Below are 24,827 nucleotides of genomic sequence, written 5' to 3'. Positions count from 1 at the left end.
TGGCTGGTAAACACAGTGGAGCATCTATCAGCTACAGTTTCCCACAGAAGATGATGGAGACCAAAACAGAGCCGAAAGTAAAGTGATTATTAGACATAAATTTGTCGGTTGAAATGAAACAGGCCTCTCTGTCAATGCCAATGACAGCTGTATGTGTAAATAGGCATCTGTTACAATCACTGTATGTACTCTATAAGCTGATAATACTTCTGCGTAGTGTTTACAGTTTGTGGCACTGTCCCATAGTGGCCAAAAAATCTGTTGATGCTGGATCGTACAGCTCGACAGACGCATGGCTGAGAGAGCCATATTCCTGAGCCAGAAAGAGCCAGATATAGAAAAAATGATACCTGTGGGGTAACAACAGGAAATGAAATTAGCACCTGCCACCTGCCAAATGCAGGGTAAATGTTGGCTGTGGCCGGTAAAATGTTCAGGTCACCTGCCATCAGGGACTGTCAGGTGTTTACACAGTGTTTACAGCTCCAAAATGTTTGTATATAGATTTCAAATGTGGCAGACAAAATAACTGAGCAGCCAGTAAAAACTATCAGTGACCTGCAACAGTGGCAGGGGAGGAAATAACTTAATTTCAGACTCTAGATAACAACATACTCTCAAGTAGTAATACAGACTCTAAATACAGCTCATGGTCAATCTCTGACCCTAAACTCAAATCACATTACTCTTTCAGACATCATAATAAAGCAGCAGACTAAGATGATTTAAAATACACTTGGAGGAGGGATACATAGTCTTTTTTTCTCATTGGAAACGCTGGGCCAGACCCGACAGTGACGGCTCCTCTTCCCTTATCAAACGGAATAGCTGAATTCTGCTTGTAGCCTCGCTACTTGCTAATAAAATACCACATGTATCAAAACATCAGTTGATCATTACCTTTCATAATACAATAGTAAAATAAACATTTATGTGATTATTGTCTGATTATCAGGTAACTTGCATTGGTATTCATTTTTATCATATTTAGAAATGTTCCTGGATAAAAGTGTAAACAGAGAAAAAACAACCGAAATCAAAATGTTGCACCACATAGATGAGTGAATCACTGGTCACCTACCTGCTTCCTGCAGAGATGTTGGTCTTCAATGTCCTCTGACCCCTGCAGGGAAATGCATGGATGAAATGTGAACCAACATAAACAGCTTAACAAACTTATTTTACTGTTGTTATATAGGAGGAATGCATGTTGATGTTTTACAAATGTGTTTTGGCATCAGCTTTTGCAAGCAGGTTGTCGAGGGACTGTTCTTAAAATGAATCCACACCATCCGTGAGTTCATAATCAAAAATAATAATTACAATATTTTTTCACTGATGTTTTTATCTTGACAAATGTGCTGTAGGTACCAGGTGGTCTTTTTTAAAACAAAGTTAAGCAACCCATGCTTTATAATTTGCCATGAGTAGTCTAAAATGTAATTCGGAAGGTTGAAAATACACTAACTCTTTCTTCAATAAAAATATATTTAACCCATAAAATTATAATTTACTACTGGCTTCATAAGATGAGACAACGAACTACATACAAAGTTTATTAATAGCTGGCTCAGTTGAAGTGTGCTGGTTTGTAGTTTACGATGAGGGACAGTAATATTGCTCATCAAATAGCACCATCTAGTGTTTGTCTCTCACCTAGTCTGTGTGTGAGCATGTCTGAGTGATACAATTAGGAACTTCACAGACACTCAATCACTGTCAAGTGTCAATTTCTTTCAATTTTTTCTTTTTTGTATATTTTTAGAGCATTTGGAAACTCATGTTCTAATATAGTAACTAACATGGTCTAAAAATATCCTGAGAAGACTTTTCTTGCATGTATGGTCAGCTATCAAAGGAGGCAAAATAAGCCATGTTATGGTTTATAACATTAGGGAACAAGGTTGTACCTTATTGTTTGGGTGCACGAGATGCTGTACTGAGTTTGCTGTTAGTCCTTTTTTTTAACATAATTGTGTATTTCAGGCTTGTTATAAATGGCTGGATGACATATTCGAAAAGCATATTTTACTATTTACTATTTTACTTTACTTCAGACTGAGGACATTCACGTAAAAGCCTTACTAATACAGCCTCTGATAGCATGAATTAGTAGTCAAAATAATGCTAAAAAGAGTAATTTAGCTCGAAATGATCTTGTTTTGTGCACAGACGACCCAAGAACCTGGGCTTTATTAAAGCATGTTGGATAAATTAGGTGTGACGGCGTTTACGGGTCATTAAACGGTTCAAAACAGTGCTTATCTACGGTTAGGTGGTTAGAGAGTTAATATCGGTAACTCTAAACCTAAACTACACAATCCACAGATACGTATTTAAAACTGTGGTTACAGACGTGGTCCTAAATTATTCAGCTTCCTGTATTTACCTGCTGCTGCATCACTCTCTGTATGCTAGCAGTGCTCCTTTGTGTGACCATCATGCTAACACACACGAGTTACAGATGTTTCTAATCACCTCTAATACCTAACAGTGTAACTCTTTCTGTCATCAATGTTAACATAAACGTTACCTGTAGTGAGGTTAGGGTTTGAAGAAAAGTTCATGTTTTTAGTGGACTACTACAAACTTTACGTTAACAAACTCAAAATATCTCACCTGACACCTGTCTCAGCAGGAGACGGAAATGTTGTTTAGCGTGAGAACTTTAAGCTAGTAACCGACCGTTAGCTAACGGTCCTGTAAGCTAGCTAGCTTAGTCTCGCTGTAGTACTAACTTAACTGTTTATTTATAGCGAAAGTTTAGCTTCATTTAAGATTCCTAAACCATTTTCATAGAACTAGATACATTTCAAGCTTTGAAAGAAGCAATTAAAGCTCCAAACTGTCCAAATGTGCTTCTTTGAGTTGAAAAGCCCTTTCCAGTTGGCGAATCGAATGGTCAATGGTAAATAATGAGATAAATAATTAGGAAAAATACAGCGACTTATGTACAACTTAGATATCTTAAAACTCGAAATTCCTCGAAAAAAGTATTAATTAACTATCACCAACATTAGCATTAAATTTTGTGTTTTATTCCTTCTTCCAGAATTGTTTTGTTTTGTCTCAAAAAATATATTTTTTGATTGCCATATTCCATTTAAGTGAACTGGTATTTTTAATGCTGGCTCAATGCAATATCTTATTATGACACTTGATGGAACTGAGCCATTGTTAATGTTTTAAGTCAATCTTTGCTTCTCCTGCAAAGATGTGTCAAGAAAACGGTCAATCTTACTTGGTTAAGTTTATTGATGGCATAAATTTAAGCAGGCTCATGTTTAAAGGAGAACCTCCGATTTGCAGTTTGTGAAAAAAGAGCAACTTTCAGACTGGTTACTGACATGAAAAAGTTGTTTTTACAGAACACACTGCGGAGGTGATATGTATAAGCCTTCATAACTCCACAGTCTTGCTTTAATTCGTTTTTTGAGAGTATCAATACATTTTCTGAGTCATACAACAAATAATTTGTATAGGCAGTCAATCATCTGACATATCCAAAAGAAAATGAAATGCACAAAGTGTTTTTAAAGCAGTGTGGTTATCAGGCTTACAGAGAGTGTCAGGTTCATTAGGAACAAGCAAAAGTTTAATGCACCTGTATTTCATCATATTCATTTCCTTTTGTCATATTGACTAAGTTGCTCCGGTGATGGTAATAAAAACTGTGTTACAGGAATGTTAAAGGATTCATGTGGGCACATAAACATTAACTTAAAAGAATCACTTAATGATATGACATTAACAGGAATAAAACAGGGATCATAATCACCCTCCTCAGCACCAGAAACAATGAAGATCAGTACTCCCCTGTCTGATTGTCAACATTTCTTTTGTGCTTTTTCACGAGAGGGTCAAAGCTACATGTTAAATAATAAATTCTGACACATGGAAAAATATTTCTGTCTTACTTTTCTCATCTAATTCTTGTCACAGTGTGTGAAAAGGCAGAAGAGCACAGTCTTCACCGCCACAGACAGAGCTTGATGACAGCTTCTCGTGCCATAAAACCTGATTCATCATCAACAACCATCAAGAAATATCCAAGGTTCTTGTAGCACCTCCACATTTAGGGATAACAAGTGGAACGTTGAGGGAAACGTGACAAAGTGCCGTCAAATCTGTAGTTCATATACGCTGTGAACTCCACAAAAACAGCAATTTCTCATTCCTGAGCAGTGCCTTTGAATACATTTGCGTTGACGGAAGCCAGACGTGTTTTTCTTTTTGGTAGTTGGGCTGAATTTATAACAGTGTGGGTTAAAAATAAATATTTTTCTGGCAGTTCAGGGCTGCCAAAAGATAGAGAGCCAGGAAGCATATCCTTCAGTCTTGCATTAGCATTTCCCTCCAGTTGAAACTGTGATTGGGTCCATGTGTGAGAGGCAAGATGGGTGGGTCGACCAGCTGCCACACCCCGGTCTCTCCCATTTCTTCACAAGCACAAAAGCCCAAGTAAGGAATCTGCACAAAGAGGAGACAGATGTGCTTGTTATTAAAGAAAAAGAGAGGATGGAAATAAAAGGAGCATTGTTACTAAAGCAAAAAACTGACCTTTCGGACAACTTGGACAAAGTCCTTGGAGTTTTGGGGGCTGAGGCCTTGAATCTGGCGAGTGCAAGCCTCCAGGGAGGAAGCATGGGCCACAATCAGGACCGTGTTTCCTGTGTGAAGGAGGTAGGGAGCAGAGAAGCACATTCCACGGATACCATTAGCTTTCTATACTGTTTATGGACACTCAGGGGATGATCGTATGCAGCTTGAGATGTTCAGCAACAAGCGTACCGTTATATATATACCGTTAAGCTAGAAACAAAATGCTTATTAAAACTAGCCAATGACTGTTGCAACATTTGGTGCTTAGTAGCATTTATATGTTAGCATGGATGCATGTTCACAGATCCTATTTACCCAGGTTTTTGCACTCTGCCAGGATCTCTCGTGTTACTTGGAAGCTCCGGCTGATGTACGTGTCGTAGGACTCGGACACGGCCAACTTACTTATGGGAATATGAGGTCTATGGACAGAGAGAGAAGTTGAAAGTAAGCTGCAGCATCCTATATAAAAACCTGTAGGTGCTACAGTGGTGGTTTTGCTGTGTACCTGTATGTTGTGTCCACGCTCAGGTTAGCAGCAGCCAGTTCAGCTGCGGGGATCCAGGTGGGTAAACACGTGCCTGAAACCCACTTGGTCCATTCAAACAATCCAGGCTCCACGCGGATTTTTGTTTTTCCCTCCTGCTGAAGACCTGACACAATGAGAAACACAGAAAGAGAGACTGTCAGAGAGGAAGATATAGCTTTATTAATACAGCTTCAGTTAATTTAAGACTTGGTACAATACGAGCAATCGTGTTGGTCCCATGTGCCCCAAATCAAAAACATGACAGGACTTGGAAGTTCAAAGGTTTGGAGAAGAAAATATTTCTCAAAAGAAAGGCATTCATTAGGGCAGTTTGCTGTGTTCAGAGAAAGTTTAAAGTAGTAGGAAAAAAGTTTCACATCCTGTTAAAGCCTCTTCCTTTTTTATCCGTTTTGTTTCCTAATGATGTCTCTTGGCACCACAGAAGGTTTGTTGTTCATTAAAACTTTTTTTTGTGTAACTTGACAAATCCCACTGAGATCCCAGACGGGTTGAAGGTTTCAGACCCAAAACTGAACACTAAACATCTGAAAATATTGCAAAGAAGTTACTTTTTTGAAATGTGTGCGCAATATGTCAGCTGAAAAAGCTGAATACAACATTGCTGTGTGAACTGATGAGGGTGATAAAAATGAGTCCTACCCTGCAGAATGTTCTGCGCGGTCTGGACGCAGCGAAGAGAAGGAGAGCAGTAAACAAAGTCTATTTTGGCGTGGCTTTCCAACAGGGCTTCACCTGAGACATACAACAACACAGTGTGATCCTATTGTCCGGGATTATAATTTATAGATAATTTAGAACACATAATCTCGAATCTTATCAAGATAAAAAAAATCTGCATATAAAATGTACTGACCAACAAGACGGGCCTGTGTGGAGCCAAACACAGTAATCGGACAATCTTTATCATAGTCCCGGTGACCTCCACTTCTAGCTGGCAGGCTGGATGGCATGTTGAGATTAGATCGGATGTATCGACCTACATTAAGAAGAAGTAAGAGAGTCTTACACAAGAAAGAAAGCCCAAAATGTAAACCTTTCGGTATCAAAATGCGTCCCTAATCTGCCCTGCACTCTTACCTTTGGAGTCAAAGCACTGAGTGATCCAGTGCTTCCCAAACACCACATCCATCCTCTCCCCATGGCGACAAACAAACAGTCTCATCTTAGACAGGGAGGACTGACTGGTTTGCCTCGACACCTGAGATAAATATTCACTTTAAATTGTGTCACAAGTCACACACACATATCATATTTAATAATAACAAGAACACTGTACCTGCATAGGAGGACAGAGACCGGTGAGGCCGGGAGGATCCATCAGACTGTCAAACAGACTGTCATTCAGCTGTCCGTCAAATAATAACCCGGCCACAGTGCTGCCGGCGTTAGACGGGGAGGCACAGTTGAGAATAGACTGAGACCTGAGGAGGCGACAAATACAGACGACTTTATTCACTTGGCACTTTTAACACGACACAGTTTATCCACAGCACAGACACAGGAGTAAGCAAAAGTGGGGCAGAGGAGCGCAGTCAGAGGGTGAGCCAAGAAGCAGACTAAGATGATTCATTTCCTATTCTTTGTCTTTAATCTTTCCAGTCGGCCAAGAAACATTCCCTGATTTGTTTGCATTTGTGCTTTAAGTCTGAAGGGATTTGAGGATTGTCAGTGTGAAATAACACGCAGTGATTTCTTTGTGTGGCTGCGAGAAAGGACTTAGCTTCTTTCAGGGGAAATCAGGGATAATCTGCTAATACTGTTACTTCACTATATCCTATAGCCTGCCAGCATTTTTAACGCAAGAAGCGCACCATGATGGACTTCCTTACCCATGGACGACCCAGGTATCAGACTCATCAGCCCGGTTAACGTAGTTCTCAGGCAGCAGGCCCGACAGCCCGGTGCCCAGCGAGGTGCCGTACACCCAGCCCTCACTGGCACTGCTCTGCTCCACAGGAGACATGAAGATAAAATCTCCCGGCACCAGCTCCAGCTCGTCGTCGTTCTGAGGCACGTACGGGTACATGACTTGCAGTGTCTACAGGGGGCAGATGGTTTACAGCCATTAGACAAAGGTACAATGGAATAAACATGCAGACTTTGTGATAAAATGTTTGAAAAATCGAAGTGAAAAGACACACAGTAAGAAGGAAGTAAATCTACCTCATGATTAGCAAACCGAATGTCCCTGGAGAAGAGCACGGCCAGCCAATCACAGCCTGAAGTTGCCTCCACGTTCTTAGCCAACTTCTCCAAAATCGGAAGGTGACTGGCTTGGAAGTGGTACGCCAAAGTGACATGAAGCTGTTTCTTATGGGGCTCTACGTGAACATCTGGAGAAGAGACAAAGAGGGATATCAATCCACCAGATGCAGAGACAAATATACCAATGATCAATTTCCATTCATCGTAGCCAAAGTAGTTCTTCAATGCTGGGCATCCACCCAAAGAATTAATGCAGTAAATGCAATTAGTTTAGGCTTCTTACACTGCATAGGTCTTCCTTCTGTTCTGTTTCTACAAGACAAGGGAATACAAACCTGCTTTAGCTGCTGCTTCTGTGGCAAAATCAGCGGCGAAACCCTTCAGCACCTCGGCCACCTGCTCCTCCACAAAGAGCCCAATAAAGGTAGAGGAGGTGTAGAGCTCCAGTGGGAGAGGCATGGGAATACGAGCCTTCCACTTTGCTACAGTGGTCTGGAGAGCGTCGGACAGAGCGTCCACCTTCCCATCCGCACACTGACACAAAAACAGAAAAGACATCAATATTGTGACAGCTATAGAACTAGCAGAAAGCTAAAGAGTTTACAGGTTTAAGAAGGGTGGAATAAGACCGACACTGACCATGAAGAACTGGCAGAGGGTGATGTGGGGGAAGATGTTGTGGGCCTTATTCTTGCCGCAGGATAGGCGGGACTGCTGCCAGAAGAGCGAGAGCTGCTGGAGCAGTGGCCCGCTGGGTCGCAGGTACAACACATATTCTCTGGGCAGAGGGTCGTCCAAGAACGGGTCGTCCAGGTGGGAGAAGAGCCTGCAGCCACAGACAGGAACACCAATGGTGATTAGAGACAAGCGTTAGGACTGTCAACGTCCAGCAGAGGGCAGCACTGTTTTAAAAGCACTGTGATGCATCAATACAATGTTAAAGAGTAGATATATTTACCATTACACTAGTTTCTGTTTGCATTCCAGCTAACTGTGGGGGGGGAATGTGAATAAAAGTGTGTTGTTCTCACCAGTCACAGGCTGCCTGCACGTTTTTCCCTCCTGTCGAAACCAGAGCTTTCAAGCTGCAAAGAGAAAGAGAGAAAAGGGAGCTCAAAGCACAGTCACAAAATCAATAGTTTCTCTTCCGGCCCGTGTTTATTAGAAGGAGACTGCTGCTCTTCCACATGACAGTGAACAAAGAGCAAACATCCCGAGAGAGCAGTAAAACAACAACAATCTAGCAATAACTCACAACAGGAGTTCATTATTCAGAGCAGAGGCTCATGAAACAGCAGCAGCACTGTCTTAAAACAGACGTATTCTTAGCTGTGAAAATATCAAGAACGTGGTTGTGTATTTAGTATTTAGCGCATGCTGAGTTTAACATGAAGCTGAATTTGCTAATGATTCAGTCAATGATTAAATAACGAGCACTGTGTTAGAGAGGAGAGGGATTTTTGCAGCTCAGTCTTCTGCAGCAGCCAAATGTTAAACATACATGAAAACATGAAACTCTAAAAAATAACATGAATATCTTTGGTTTTAGTGAAACAGAAGAAATAACATTGTCTATGTCCTATCTGTGTCATCTCGTAACTTTTTTTCTGAAACAGGAGCGAGCTGATTGCATGATAACTCTGGTGTTCTCATAATCTAATTAGTGTCTTTTTATAAAACCTCTGGTGTGGCGTGCGGCCTCTGAAGGGATCAGCAGCTTTCTCTGGCTTTCAGAGGCGGACAGAGAGTATCTCATCATGACTGTTGACAGTAACACCATCTCTGTCCCTCTTTCAGTCAATCAACACACTGGTGACGCTCTTTTATTTAAACACTGGACTCCTACAGCCTAGTGTCAGAAGATGTGACACTGAATATATCCTGCATGTGTGCGTAGGTAAGGTTTTAGAAACAGTAAGGTCTGTTCATTCACATAAAAAAAATCTCGATGTGAAGTTCTAGTGAAGTTCTTGAAATTAACCAGATAAAACTGGAGAATTTAGAGCCGTGGTTCTCAACTGGTGGGTCGGGACCCAAAAGTGGGTCACGGAGCTGTTTCAGTGGGTCGCGAATGTGTGCTTGAAAAAGAAAACGTTGTGGCAGAAAGTCTATGCTGTGCTTTTATTTTGAAGGACCACCATGACGTGCGTACATTATTAACACTCCATGTATCCACTGACTGGGTAATCCCAGCTACACTTATATTCTTGAAACTTCATGAGACCGACAGAAGTCACATTTTTGTTGCACTTTTTTAGCTTATTTCTGTTGAAAAAAGGCTTCAAACTTAATAAATATTTTCCTCTTATGCACTGCCACCTACTGGTCATTTTGCTTGACCATTACACTGTTGTGTTTTGTGAAGTTGGCATCCTGGGATGTCGGTTCCCTCTCAGGTCCGAGCTGCACCATTTATTATTAAATAAATTTGAGTGATTGAAAAATGTCAGAAATTTGGCTCGCGATTTGTCATGTAGGAGGTGGTGGGTCCTGAGGCTAGACCAGTTGAGAACCACTGATTTAGTGAACGCCTCTGTGTATGTCGTCTCTGTGTGTCACAGTGGCCACTTGCCAAAGGTGAATCATAATTCCTGTTTGTTTGGATGTACGCCTCTGATGGCCGTAAATGCAACCGTACAAGTTACAGTACAAACATCAGTGTTTCCAAAAGGACGACAGTGTAACTGTGCTTGGGACAGGGGACAGGAATATATTTGCATATTGGAAATATTTGAAATAATACGCTACCCTAAAAACATAGAGAAAAACATATACTACTATACTCAGAGATAAATAGAGATGTCACAGTGAAGTGGACATTTGAGTGAAATTATGTCATTATTATCGCACATATTCTGGAGTTATGGCCTAAAAATGTTTTGAGAGTCAGTAGTGACCTTGACCTTTGACCTTTGTCCACCAAATTCTGATCAGGTCATCCTCAAGTCCGAGTGGACGTTCTTACCAAATTGAAAAATAATCCCTCCAGGCGCTGCTGAGTTATCATGTTCACAAGAATGAGACAGGAATATTTGTGTTGTGTTTGTCCCGGTCATTATGATATCACAGTGGAGTTAACCTTTGACCTTTTGGGGCCAAAACGTCATCACTTCATCGTATTATCCTACAAGTCATTTGTGTGAAATTTTGTGGTATTTAGCTCATGAATTCCTGAGTTATAAACAACACATTTTTGAGAGGCCACAGTGATTCTGACCTTTGACCACCAAATTCTTTTTTGAGTCCGAGTGGACGTTTTTGCCAAATTTGAAGAGAGTCCCTCCAGGCGTTTAAGAGATATGTTTGATTGAATTTCATGATAAAGCAACAGGAAATGCATGTTCAGTATTTAAACAAGCCATGACGTCCCGTCTTCTTTCATTTGAAGTTCTTCCTCTTTCACAAATGTGAACATAAAGCACATTCACTACATTAGATAACCAAAAACAAAACCTCTATAAACTGGTAGCTGTGCTCTCCCTGAACGCAGCCCTGCTCATCACACCTCTGAATGTTTTAATGCACAAAAATAACTAGCTGAGTGTTGCTTTCCTCACCATCATAGGGCCACTGTTTGATATAGATATAGACACGTTGCAGCGTCTTTACGTTGACAGGGCTCAGTGTGCCACTCTAGTGTTCAAATTCAATGAGCTATTTTTACATTTGTCCCACTGAGAGGGTCCTAGATACAGCAAAGTCCCCAAAACCCCCGGGGGCGGCAGGCAGCGTGGCCTGCCCATCACAGCACGCAGGAAGGGAACGCCAACGCAACAGCATCGTAACAGATGGCTCACGCAGATCTACTACAACACACACACACATACACAAATATATGCAGGGTGAACATGTATTAAGCACAGGCTACAAAGACAGAGAGTCATTTGCCGGCTGCACTCGTCTTCTTCGGCACCTGACGCTGTGTGGAGGAGGACAAGAAGGGGATTTTCTCTCAGAAGGCCTGATGGGATTACAAACAGATGTGACTGAGACGTCACAAAAGCCGTCCTGGTTAGAACATTGGATTGCTTCCTTCTTATCGCTGCAGTTTTTATGACAGTGAACCCTTGCGACATGAAATAATAAAGAAGGTTTTACTGATGTCAAAAAAAGAGGATACTACTTCAATTTAATCTGCTTTTTTTCAGGCTGTTGAAAAGGACCAGAAACCCTGTTCCAGATATAAATAATAACACAGGATCAGGCCGGACATACAGCATGCTTGTCATTTTTATTCATTGATGTGGGACCTACTTTCTGCAGGAGGGGAAATAACAGCAATATCTAAAGCAGAAAGCAATCTGTTGAAATGTGATGCAGGAGGCAAAAGTTCAGGCGTTGGGACTGTAAATGTGTCATTTTTTCAATAAAATAAGCTGTGGGCTCGGCTTGGCATGGCAAGTGAAAAATGAAAAAGACATTGCGCTGTGTCTGCAAATAATTAAAATTGTCAAAATAAAATTAATTGATGATGAACCCTAAAATATTAAGGATCTGCCAGATGAGTCTGATCAAATATATAACATTTTTTTTACATTTTAGTGCATTTTGTCCCAAAAATATGGCTGATGAAAACACCAAAAAACATGATAATTCATATTTTCACAACATAACCCCTAATGGTTTTCCACATTGTTTATTCTGGTGCCCTAAAGAATATTTGTTGAAAGTCAGCATGATCAGGAGCAGGCTTGGAGATCAAACTAAATCTTCTGCTTGTTCTGTTGAATCAACCTTTTTTTCTGTCAATGGGATTATATTACATAATAATTATATAATAACTATGTTACAGCTTGGACATCAGTCATGAAAAGTTTAAAGCCCCCCTCCAGTGAAAAACAAGTGTTTAGCCTTGTAAACATCTCCATGTGGTGTTTTTCGTGTGCTACAAGACATATCAGGGACAACATCAGCAGTCATCTCCATGGCTGGGCCTTAAACTGCAGTGTACCAAGGACAGGCTGAACAACACATCTTCAGATCACCAGGGTTTGTGACATCACAAACCTAAGGAGCCTATCCCATTAATGGACGGGGCCACGCTACGCATATCATTATGTGTAACCCATGGCAACCACTTCAGCGATGTGCGAGCCGGCTGTAACCGTCATCGTAATTTTTGCAAACTCACTACTGATTACTAACGTTAACGTTACTACTGCTAATTACTACATTTCAAGCTAGCTAAGTTTCAATAAGTTGCCAGTAAACAATAGCAGAGACATGTTTTGTTTTCGCAACGGAGGGCGAGGTGGGATGTTTGCATAGTGGGCGGGGACTATGCAGATTCAGGAATTTTCTAATGAGGGAGAAGGAGGAGATGTCTTGGGAGGATTTTTACAAGGTTATTTAACGTATTTTGCAGAAAAAACATATCAGACACAATTTATTATTTCAAGCAGAGCATTTTAAATGTCTTAAAACATGACTGGAGCTGCGCTTTAATGATTTCCCCTTTTTATTCCATTTTAACTCACTATCATTACTGGCCCTAAACAACTACAACACACATTTTTGAACTAGGCACATCCTTTAGTACGACCTCATGAAATGGCAGCGAGTAAATATAGCCATTTTCTAACCAACACCTACAGTGGAAGAAAACTATAATTGTCCAGACACAGGTCTCAGGTATAGTACTGTCATATATGGTACTACATACTATAGTACTGTCAGGGGTCGTTGTGGTGTTGATTGTGATTGGTCAGACAGATATGTGGTTACACTACAGCAACAACAACAGCCACACAAACACAACAAGGACTATTTTAAAACTCCGTGTGCTTCGACCAGAACAACCAGCAGCTTCTAATGGAAAAAGTACAATAAACCACCAGTGTGAGCTTGTGTATTAGAAAAAGCCATTTAGAGCCGGTAGTCCCCACACAAATAATATGAATGCTGCCTTATTTCTGCTTCACTGTGGATTTAGCTTTGTTTTTACATGTTATAACTGACATCATGTCAAATTTCCAAGTGACTACACTACGCTTCTACTGAACATAGTTATTTTTTAAACTGGTCCTGCTCGTAAATGCAACCATGTCAGAGCTGCTCCTCTCTCTGTAGGACGCTGCCCTGGTCCCATTGGTAGAAAATATTGGATGCAAGACCAAAAAAGGTTATATTTAAAAGATCTAACAAAATACATTTGTGTAATGTATTCCTTTACACAGAGTTTATGGATGAATACAATATTTGCACACTTTTAAAAGCTGATGTTGACTCATTAAAATTGCTGTTACACATTTATTGAGTAAAAATTCATTAAAACACGATTTCTTCATAATTTCCTTTTATGTACTTTTACCAGAAATATTTTACATTATCTTTGTTCTTAATTTTATGCACTTTTTGTTTTATTTTTATTTATTTATGAAATTTCTCAATGAAATTGTGTTTGTTGTTTTGTCGGTTTAACCCCACACAACACGCCGACACAGCAGGAAGACATCTGGGCTGTCGCAGACCGAAGTGATAAACAGACAGGAAGTCTTAATAAACCACCAAACACACACCTGAGGGTGAGATGTAGAGTGCCACATGCGTGTGACGTGATGGCACAGTGTTGATACTGAATTTAAACTGTGCTGACAGTCTGGACCCTTCTCTGCTTACTACATCAATATGTAAAATTAACTGAATCAATAACTAAACACGGGCATGTTACAGTACACAGTGGTTGTTATAGAAAATAACTTTCCATGCCATATTTCATACTGCTCAGAAAATCAGATAGATTTTGTCTTGGAGCCGTCAGCATCGCTTACATCACGACACCTGGAGACCGCTTCTGTCCAGATCTGTTTAATAAACTACATGCACCTTTCATACATTTTTAGACACAGTAAACAGTCCATCAAACCACAATTTATGCAAACAACAATCACTAACTAATAACTCTAATAGTGTAACATTTTAAAATAGCAGATAAAGAAGAAAAAGTATTGTAGGTAGCTCCTTGGTGGCGTATTTAGTTCCTCGTTTCTCCCCCATTCTGTGCTCCTGCTGGCCTTTATGCCTGCCCACCACTACATGCAAAGTGTTGTGTTTGGATTAGTGCAAATTCTGTTTTGATTCAATTTCTCCAGGCAAAGGACCAACATCTGCGCCCCCCTCACAGAGCAGACGAGGTGAGTCAGGGAGTAGCTTTTACTCTCATATGGGTCAGCTGGTTGATGTTTTTGGCCTGAGAGACGGCACCTCCTTCACCAGAGCCGCGTTTAGCATCGAGCATCCAGACTTTGTTTTTGTTGAACTGAATTTTCATGTTTTTAAGTTTCTTCTTTTTCTGTTTAACCACAGTCAGAACAGAAATCTGTCATCCATTACTGCATCTGACCCGGAGACCTCTCCTCTTTGCTCCGAGCGAGGAACTGAGCAAGTTATTTATAAACTGCATTTCCTGTTCACAGCTCGACAAAGATGAAAAAGATTAGAGAGTGCGATGGAGAGAGCTCACTAGGGATGCAGTATGGCTTCAAACCAGCACTGCAGTTTGCATAAATGACAGTGACCATTATCAGATGAGGCCATTCACTTCATTTGCACATGGCCCACTGCTGCAGGCCATATTGGAAACAGCCTTTCAATAATTTCACCCACATATGGCAAGTGTTTTCAGTTCCAGTTTCCACATTTAACCCGACTCCTGATCAAATGTTCTGGCAGCCTGCTGCGTGTTTAAACAGCGGCTTTGGGTTTTTTATATATGTAAACATTCTTTGGTCTGTTTATTACAGCTGACCTTTTCGCTAAACCTGAATATCTTCCAGGCTGCTAGAGAAAAGTTGTCAATGTATATCAGGCAGTCTGTATCTCATGAGCACTTTGAGTTCCTGTAAACATCGTGTTTGAAGTCACTGTAACGAAACTGGACTTCATTACTGTCATGCCTCTCAGAAAAAGGAAATCATAAATTTAAAACAAAAGTTGAAAGCATCTAGAAGAAGTGACGTAGACAAACCATGTCAGACAAACACACATATGTGTTCACGCTAACTCTCACAGCTTCATACTCCCCAGGGCCTCTTTCTGACTCAGCTCTATGGGCGAAACAACATTTCCTGTTTACAGGCCGCCGGCAAACACTCATCACTAACCACTCTAACATCACTGAGAGAAATGCTGCTGCCCAACACCAGACTGCACCCGAAGGAGAGCCTGGTCATAAGAGAGACCCGCTTCACAATGTCCAGTCTGTCTGACTCTGTTTGGGTCTGTTCAACCATCGCTGAGCTCAACGCCAGACGCTAAAGCCCTTTTGGCACCGTTTGAATCAAGCTAATGGCTGACTGATAAAACTTTTATCGGTTCACCTGCTCATGATGTCATGTATGACAAAAAGAAAGAGGGCAAAGTTGTGCAAAGTTGTAATACTACACGCACAGAGTCTTTCATGTCAACAAAGCATCAACACTAACAGTCATATATCCTCATTGTTACATTTGTTATTTTAGAGCCGTCATTCATTCATGAGGAAGCAACACATACTGAATTTTTATGTTTATATTAAAATATTTATAAGTTACTTATTTGCAGTCTTGTCAGGAGTTCTTTAACATTGAAACCACTCTTATTTCTGTGTATTAACCACCTAGGACCAGGAGGCGATTAGCTTCGGTTAGCATAAAGACAGGTAGAAGCAGAGGGAAACAGCTAGCATGACTCACGCTAAAGCTTAAAAATCCACCTGCCATTACCTTAAACTCTCTAATTAGCAATTTAAATGTTTGTTTTGGCCGCACATAAACTTCCATGTAAAAACATCAAACTGTTGTTTCAAAGAGAGCTAGGTCCTGTTACTTTTGGGGCTAAACACAGCACATTAATATATTAGCGTCAGCGCTAGTAATAGCACAAAACTTGGCAGTTGTTTTATAGGCTACATCTTGTTAGGTTTAGATTAAAACAGTGAGAAGTTAACTTTAGAAATTAGTTAGTTGGGATACTTTTTCACTTTGTAAAGAGCCATGCTAGCCGTTCCTGCATCTTTATGCTACATTAAGCTAGCCAGCTGCTAGAACTAGCTTCTTATCTACTTTAAAGACATGAGAGCGATTTTAATCTTATCATATAACTCTTGGTAAAAAAAAAAAAAAATGACAAGCTGTATTTCTCAAAATGTCAATTCCATTAATAGTTGGAGTGACCGGTGGTAATCGTCTTTTTAATGTTAAAAACAACATTTTATTTGGGGTGAACAACAGTGTCAGCCCTCCGTGCTGTACACTCTTGAAGCTTTTCTTTCCAGCTAACAAGGCAGCGCTTCAGTCTGCTACATCTCTAACAAAGCTGGATGTGTACAGCCAGTGTATGGAGCTGCTTCTCCCCTTCTCACTTCATTATTTCTGCAGAAGAGCGCTGTGAAGGAGTTGCGCGAGGGCAGACAGAGCAGGTCAGAGATTGACACTATTTAATGAACTGTGTGGGCCTTTGTGCGACTAAATATTAGCATTCTTTGCTAGGTTTTTGTGTACCTCACGCTAATCAGTATGAACAAATGATTACCAAAGCTTCTGTCAAATAAAACATGAAGTGCGTTTTAGTATGAGTGGTATTCTTAGCGCTGCCTGACGTCAGCGAACAAAGTCAAAGTGCACAAAGCAAATGTTTCACTGAGAATACTGAGGCACAGAGCCAGAAATATGATGCATCATACATCACTCCCTAAAGTCGCAGGATGTGTCATAAGAAGCTGAAAGCAGAAGTTTGAGAGTCAGAGCCGGGGTTGGTAGACATGTTGACGTATTAAAACAACACCCAAATCGCTCCCTTTAATTGAATGACTCAGGTCAGCTGTCAAAGTATTAAGGCAGTACAAAGCCCCAGCAGAAACGTTTGTGCCTCACTGTGACCAAACTGTAATTGTGAACACATTTTACAATCTTCAGGCTTGTGACAGCTCAACTCGAACACTAAACTTTTTCCTGCCTCAGCCGCCCTCAAACCACCGTCTCAACAAAGCGCTCCAGTAAAGGTCACGAGCCACTTCCGGAAATGGGCGACTTCCTGTTGGCTGACTTGAACACAAGTTTTGAACACAAGTTTGTTCCTGCAGGCAGCACACAGTATCTCGCGTACATTATTTATGAGTGGTTTTATTAATATGTGGCACTCTGACATACACAAAAATTCTTTCTCATGCTTTTTTTGCATGTTAGAGAACAGTGAAGTTGTTAATGTTGTTAGGGTTCATGCGGGGATATGAAGAACGGTCTCTAACACTCTTTGACTTCCTCTTGAGCAGCTAAAGCTTCACAGGCTGAAAGCGAGAAAAAACACGTACCGTACATAATGTTTTTGTGGTAGATGTGTTAGAGCTCAGGAACTACTGTGACTTTACATCATCTGAGGAGCGCAATTAAACAGTGAAAGAGCAAAGACGATTACATCTCTATTAAATTAGCACAGTATTAAAGCTTCCTCAAGGGATAATTTACCATCAAAAAATACAAAACAGAGCAGTGTTTTTTCAACTTGAGCTCACTTTCAGCTAGGATATGGGTGCATAATATTTAACTGAGAGTGTCCCGTTCTATGACCAACTGGATTCAGTATTAAAATCCAACATTTGCTTGATCTATAGCATCAGAAACCTGAGGAATTGCTGCTTTTCTGTGTGTCTCGGAATCTCTTTGGGTTTTGGACCGACACTGCACAAAATCAGGAATTCCAAGGAGTCATCTTGGACTCTTTGGAAATGTGTGTAATCATTATTCAGAATATATATATTAAATCGGGCACTGGTTTAACTCAGTGGCTAGAGCAGGATCCCCATATACAGAAGCTACAATCGAAGCGACGCAGAGGCTGCAGGCTCGACTCCCGCCCTCGGCCCTTTGCTGCATGTCGTTTCCCACTCTCCTCTCCCCATACTTCCTGTCTCTCTTCAGCTGTCCAATAAATACAGACATAAAATATCTTTAAAAAAATAATTTAAATAATCAGCAATTAATTTATAATTACAATAATATATCATGTAGGAAAATACACCTCCCTACGTGTCCCAAAAAGCAAAAAGGCTAATTATTCCAGCTATAGACGGGTACTGATATAATATATATATTTATAGTACAGTATAATCTAAATCCATCAACAATTTTGTGTTTCAGGTCATATCAGAGGCGTCTGTGTTTCCTTCCTTCAATCAGACAATCCAGGACACATGATGTGACTTCAGGGCGACACTGTTTTTAAATTTCAAGTAAATAATCACTGAGAAAGGGGGCATAAAAAATGTAAGGCAGAGTAGTATTTATTTTTTCCACACACCAGGGTCTCTGTGACAACATATGCTATTGGCCGAAAATTTCACAACACTGCAGAGTTGCCCTTTGGAAAACTTCTGCTTCAATGCATCTCCCTACATCTCGTTAGAACCAGAGAGAGTAAATCAGGCCTCCTCAGTCTCAGTCCCTGCACTCCGTGCTCTGCTCCATTTCGGTCCCCATCTTCCTGTTTGCCTTGTTCACAATTCCCACATTATTCCTCATTGTTTCAAAAGAAGAAAAAAAAACTGCAGTAGCCGGTCTGTATCCTGCATCATATTCAAAGGTGTTTCTATTTCAGTCAAGTCTTTTTTTCACAGCAGCTTTGAGGCAGGTTTGTGCTTCACACATGGCTGATACACTGTGGCCACAGACCTGCACTCTGTTTACTTTTAGAAACTTTATCACCACTTTCATCACCATTAAGCACATCATTTGCTTAAAGCTAAGTGGTTAAATTCATCTGAAGAAAACACTGCCAGTAATTCAGCATCCGTGTTCAGCCAACGAGCACTGCGACTCTTTGAGTATTTTGTATCGTTTCCAGTTTTCAGGTGTGTCAGCCAGGTTAGTTATTTCGGTCACAAACACGACCTTTAAAACTTTCAGTTTCTGTAGAATGAACCAACACTCTAACTACTTTGACCTGACACACAGGCTTTCTGTTTTACCACTGATAATAAAGACAGTTCCTCTATACACGCACCAAAGCTCGTACACTTCATACTTCAGTAGGCTCTCTGTGCAGCTGAAAGACAAACCTTAATTGTTTGGAGGTCGGGGAGAAGGTCATTAGTGTATAATCAAGATAAATGACTAATCCAGGGCCATTTGGGGTCTTTGGATACACTGGTCAGTCTGCACAAGCACAATGAAGTGAAAGGTAGAATTAATATTTAACCATGGTCACAATGTTACATGGAAGTCCCCTTCTCACAAATACAATTTAAGTAAAAATAGATTATCAATCATTAAACAGGACCAGGTTAGCAAACTTTAGCAGAGTTCCCTTTCTACAATTACAAAGTGAAACATTGTAGATGATATATTTGAATACGGTTACACCTCCTGACCTTCAGTGACCTTAAAGGTATGGTTACAGTCCTCCAGATAATGTAGGAGAGAGGCCAGTAAATCTCCTAAAGCAACTCATAGTCCAGCCAGAAAATATAGACCCAATGTTGTCCAGTCCCAGCATTTGTCAGCCACCAAAATCAAACTGCTACAGAGAAGAAAAAAACTTTCAGCGATCAAACCTGCTCCGACCATCAGACACCATCAGTGCACTGACAGGGACCACTGTCCATCCAGCTCCTCTCGGATTACACTCGTCAAATCCTGAATGACTCAGCAGAAAATATCCCCAATTAAAAAGAGAGGGGCTGTTTGTGTGTGTGCGTGTGTGTTTGTGTGTGTACATGATTCATGGTCTCTACTGGTGGAAAAAAAAACCCTCAAACACAATGAAGGCCTTGTTCCCTGAAGCTATGACTGATAACAGATTTTCCTATTATTCCTTCCTCTTCTCCCACCAAAGCTTGGGGAAGGGCCTGACAGCGAAATGTTCAAATTAGATGTTTATTTTGATGTTTTACTGCGATGTGTCTGAGCTGGTGGATGGACAGAAGAGTAGAAGCTGACGATCTGTACAGGAAAAGATGATAAGCATATCAGACTAAATCTATGGTACAGAGTGTTGAGTCTGTTTCCAGCAAGAACATCACTTCTTTACTGATTTACTGATCAGTCACTTTATGTAGTTAATTTTGGCCGAGTTCTTGAACAACTCTCTAGACAAAGTTTGGGGCTTTACCACGAGCTGTAAACGCAACACTGGCACACACTGTTGCCTTATAAAGTTGTTAATGTTGAGCGTGTCATCAAACAGTTGCCTGTTTGCATATGGATCAGATATGAGGAAGCATCAGCAGTCATTTAGGGTTGTTTCTTTACACTCTTTCTCTCTCTGTTTACCACAGTATTTGTTTTCAGCTAATCACTTTATTTTTATTGATCAAAACGATGTGCAATGGTGAACAGAACACCCATTTTTACTTTACCTTATTATCTACCGTAGAGTGCACCGCTGTACGTAGGGGATGTTTCTGGGCTTTTGACGTAGACACCCGACCTCAGAACAACTGATGATGGATATCTTGGCCAAGACTTCCTTTTCCCCGCATGGGTCATTGTTTCAATGCAGTAATGAAGTTGGAGTCCAGAGACGACGATTGCAGTTAATCTCTACAATATGAAGGCAGATAAATGAAGCGATAGTGGATGGGACTCGAGTTGCATTTTGCCCACTGTGCTCTGCCTCCTTTGCCATCCACATGCACTGTCATCTGGCATGCAACCAAATCCAGCTCAAACATGATTGGTCGTTACTACTTAGAGTTCAGACAGAAACCAGAATGCCTCCGACGCCCAAAATCTCTTTACATTGCTATAAACTCTGCATTCATTTGCACATATCTGTTCATAGAGATTAGCCTGCCGGCTGCAGCGGTTCACCGACCAGCCCTATAGTGACTACGTCAACACACTCCCAGTCATTCCTGTTATGCATGGATTCTCTGAGGGTTTGTCACCCTGAGCAACACCTTTCACAACACACATATCGTTTCATCGTCTGTTAATATGAAAAAATCTTTAAGCATAAAACGTTTTTATATTTCTGGAGGTAAAAAGTCAAAGCTGTATTTTCTGTGTTACATAAGCGTCTGCACTTTCTAATATCATTCCTGTTGTATCTCCGCTCTCCAGTCCAGACAGCACAGAAGGTAATGATGGTAAATTATTCTGCTTCATTATAAATTTATAGCCTCGATCAAATCAGAGTGTATTAGTCTGTCATCAATAATGGATGTGAGTCTGCTAATATAACCAAACCCAGTCACTCGTTTTGTCTGCAGAGGTTCATTAGGCAGAAGGAGCGAGAGCTGCAGTCTGGGACGATGAAAGCCTGGACGACCTTTGTCTGTTTCGCAGAAGATAAAAGGCCTTCATTTTGGAGATACTGTATCTGTCGGGCGAGAAGAAGAATAACACTTTCGGCCTACTTAGTAAAACTTAGATAAGAGCATTTTCCAAATACTGCTCTCTTGTTTTACATGGGGAGACAGTTTTATATCCTACGATCAGACACTGGAATAAGTAACGGATCTGGGAGTGATTCGCAGCGCTCTGAGATTACTGCCGCCACTCACAAAGACTCAAAGTGAACCATTTCGTTGTCTTTTGTTTCTTTGGACACGACGTTGAAGCACGCTGCACTTACAGAAAGGCTTTTGTCTGAGATCAGGCTGCTCAAATCATCGGTTTGCGATATAATGTGGGAGTCACTGACAGCACAGACAATGAGACGGGACTTTATGATTATAGATGATATGATTATGTGGAGATCAGACAGCGAGAGGAAGCTGAGACGTAAAAACGGAGCTGTGCAGAACTTCAATTAAAATCTGATTCCACTTCAGTCTGAGGTCTTACGGCTCATATCAAAGGCTCTATAAAGATGTTCAACAGAAGTCAAGCTGGTGTTACAAAGTAACTGACTTGAAAGTTAAACTTTGGTCGCAAGTTTAGCTCATAAAAACGGTTAACAGAGCTTTTATAAAGTATATTTCAAAACATGAATGTTACATTCTCCATGTTTAGAAAGTTTCCCTGGTATTTACTGACAACATAGCAAGTTTTTAATTAAAATTTAATTCCTCTGGTTTTAATGGAGAAGGCCTCTGTTGATTGGTGTTAAATATTTACACTTAATGCCAAATACTGCTTTCATTTCTGAAATTTCCTGATGAGACAATCTGTTACGGTCCTAATAGTACCTGATATTTAAACATATGTTCAATAATTATGAACTGTTAAAATGAGATTTTATGTTTCAGCCAACAAACCAGACTATTACACGTCATTTTTTCTTTATATAATTACATAATCCATAGACATCATTCACAAGCCGACTCTGTTTGTTTCCTGGCAACTTCTCGTCTCAGGGATGAATGAGGAGAAGTGTGGAGGAGATGCAGGAAGAATGCCCCCAGGATCAGGATTTCATTGAAAAACAAAGAAGAGTCTGAGAGTGAATTGTATGACTCAGAAAACACTGAGCATCTCTGGATTTTGTCTTTTGTAGCGGGTAACACATCCGAGCAACATATGGACAGGTACGCAGACACAGGCACGTACTGCATCTGTAAGACTGATGCTGCTGTGCTAAAGTAAAGTAAGACTACCAGAGCATATGCATTAAGTTCTTATGATGAAGTACTTTTTCATTACATTTGAGTACTTTACTTATACGCTGCATTTATATGCAGAAAGAAACTCTTCAGACAAGTGTCTGATAAGGATATAAAACACAACGTGTTGTTATACAGTATATTTAACTATATAATAGATGTGTATTCTAAAAATTTGAATGTTTTCCAATAAAAAAGCTCCACCTTCTCAGTCTTCAACATTAAAATACTAGTCACATGTTAATGTTTATTTAAAATATAAAGCTGCCTGCCTAATAGCACATGTTAATGGCATTTTATTGGTAAAATGTGAAGTATTTTACTTGGGTAAATTTCTGAAAGCAGTTCTTGTACTTGTAATGAAGTGTATAAATATTGTTACTGTCACAGAGTCTGAATACTTCATCCACTACTCAGTCTCAAAAGAATACAAACTAATGTGAATAGCATGCTTTTTGTCTCCGGGTTGTTTAGACAACATGAACAAGGAAAAAAAGCTGAAGACTATGACAAAAAAGGCTGAAAGAGGGACATTAAATCCTTTAGCGTAATAGTTGTGCGCCACATGCAGTATTTCAGAGAATAAAGAGCAAAAACTACAGTTTAATACAACATTAATGCGAGTAGACAATGTGCAGTCTGCTTACAGCTGCAAAGATGTTTCAGATCAGATACTGAGACACGCAGAGAGACAGATGAGGAGGCATGAAACTTTGGCTACAGAGAGAACAGCAGTGATGCTGCTAGGAAGCCCTCATTTAACCTGGTTAACGGTGTGTGTGTGTGTGTTTGTGTGAGTATGCGTGTAATAGTGTTGGGACAGTGCAGCTGTGTACTCACGCCCTGGTCTTGGGGAAGCCCATGGACAGCAGCACGTCCAGAGCGGACCCATGTTTGACTGTGCTCGGCCGGGTCTGGCGCTGCCTCCGCGGGGTCACTTTGGCATACAGTTCCTCTTTAGCTGCCATAACTCACTGCTCCATCGGTATGTCACCTTTTCGACTCCTCTGGGGTATTTTCATTTATTATAAAAACTAAAAATAAGGATGTACGCGCTTGACTATTTAAACCACAGCTACTTTTGAGAAGCGGAAGCACGTAGAAAACACCAAACCCTGCGAGGGAACGAGCATTTTTTGGGGTTGGACAAATGCTCTGAGCTGGATCAAGCTGCCTCCTGACGGCTCGCACATGAAGTCAAAACCATCAGCAGGGGGGTCAGCCATGGGAAGTCACTCCTGCTCTCTCAGCCGTGCCCCTGATTCACAGTCCCCGACCGAGGTGAACATGTCTGGTTCCTGTGTGCTCCTCGCATCCGGTCCGCTGAGTGAAAAAAATCAGACGCGATTACTGAGCATCCTCTCCAAACGATGTCTTATTTATGAATGGATCCCGAGTGAGCTGAGGCTCAGCCTGTAAAAGGTTGCAGCTCCAACTGCGCGCGGCCCATTTACTTTTAAAGGGACAGTGCACTGTTTGTGAGAGCACAGGAAATCTATGCGGAACACGGGTTAAACTCAAAGTGACACCCTTTTCTCGGTTAGCCGAGCTGTTAAGTTACCTGTGTACTACAAAAGAAAAAACACATAATTGAGGCCGAATGAAAAAAGTGTCGCGGTAGAGCTGGTTGGTGGAAAAAGTTGGTCACACTTCCTGTCTGCGCAAGTGGGTGTCGACACTCTCCGCATGCGCAGTGCACAGCAAGGACAGCAGCACGCCATCATCAGTTGCCATAGCAACTAAAGTGTGGCAAACTTTGTAAACATCTCCCTAAATCAAAACAAAAACATCAAAACTTTCTAATTTGATAGTTTTTACATAGTTGGGTTCAATATTTACTCCTAGATTTGAGTGTGTGCATTTTATTTTGAAATGTGTCTGCTCTGCATGTATGTTAACCATTTAAAACAGGTAGGCCTACTCATGTTCTGCTTCATGTACACAGGGAAC

At 40.8% G+C, this 24,827-nt stretch overlaps 1 protein-coding gene across 1 annotated transcript; it reads right to left on the bottom strand.

Annotated features, from left to right (window-relative positions):
• Nucleotides 1-3,216: 3,216 nt before the first annotated feature.
• On the bottom strand, nt 3,217-24,497 carry ubash3ba (ubiquitin associated and SH3 domain containing Ba). The gene is made up of 14 exons (XM_069676781.1): nt 23,718-24,497; nt 8,389-8,442; nt 7,997-8,183; nt 7,693-7,891; nt 7,316-7,485; nt 6,982-7,190; nt 6,429-6,573; nt 6,230-6,350; nt 6,006-6,128; nt 5,792-5,884; nt 5,111-5,255; nt 4,918-5,024; nt 4,561-4,670; nt 3,217-4,470 (listed from the first exon to the last, which is right to left on the bottom strand). Exons 1-14 carry the CDS (start codon nt 23,843-23,845, stop codon nt 4,333-4,335), a joined length of 1,929 nt encoding a protein of 642 aa, XP_069532882.1. The 5' UTR covers nt 23,846-24,497; the 3' UTR covers nt 3,217-4,332.
• Nucleotides 24,498-24,827: the final 330 nt, after the last annotated feature.

Source organism: Semicossyphus pulcher, unplaced genomic scaffold, assembly GCF_022749685.1.
Source record: "Semicossyphus pulcher isolate SPU_LCO1_2020_fin unplaced genomic scaffold, fSemPul1.0.p SCAF_10, whole genome shotgun sequence".
Taxonomy (NCBI): domain Eukaryota; kingdom Metazoa; phylum Chordata; class Actinopteri; order Labriformes; family Labridae; genus Semicossyphus; species Semicossyphus pulcher.
The sequence above is the reverse complement of the archived record's forward strand: the minus strand, read 5'-3'. Positions and strand labels throughout refer to the sequence as shown.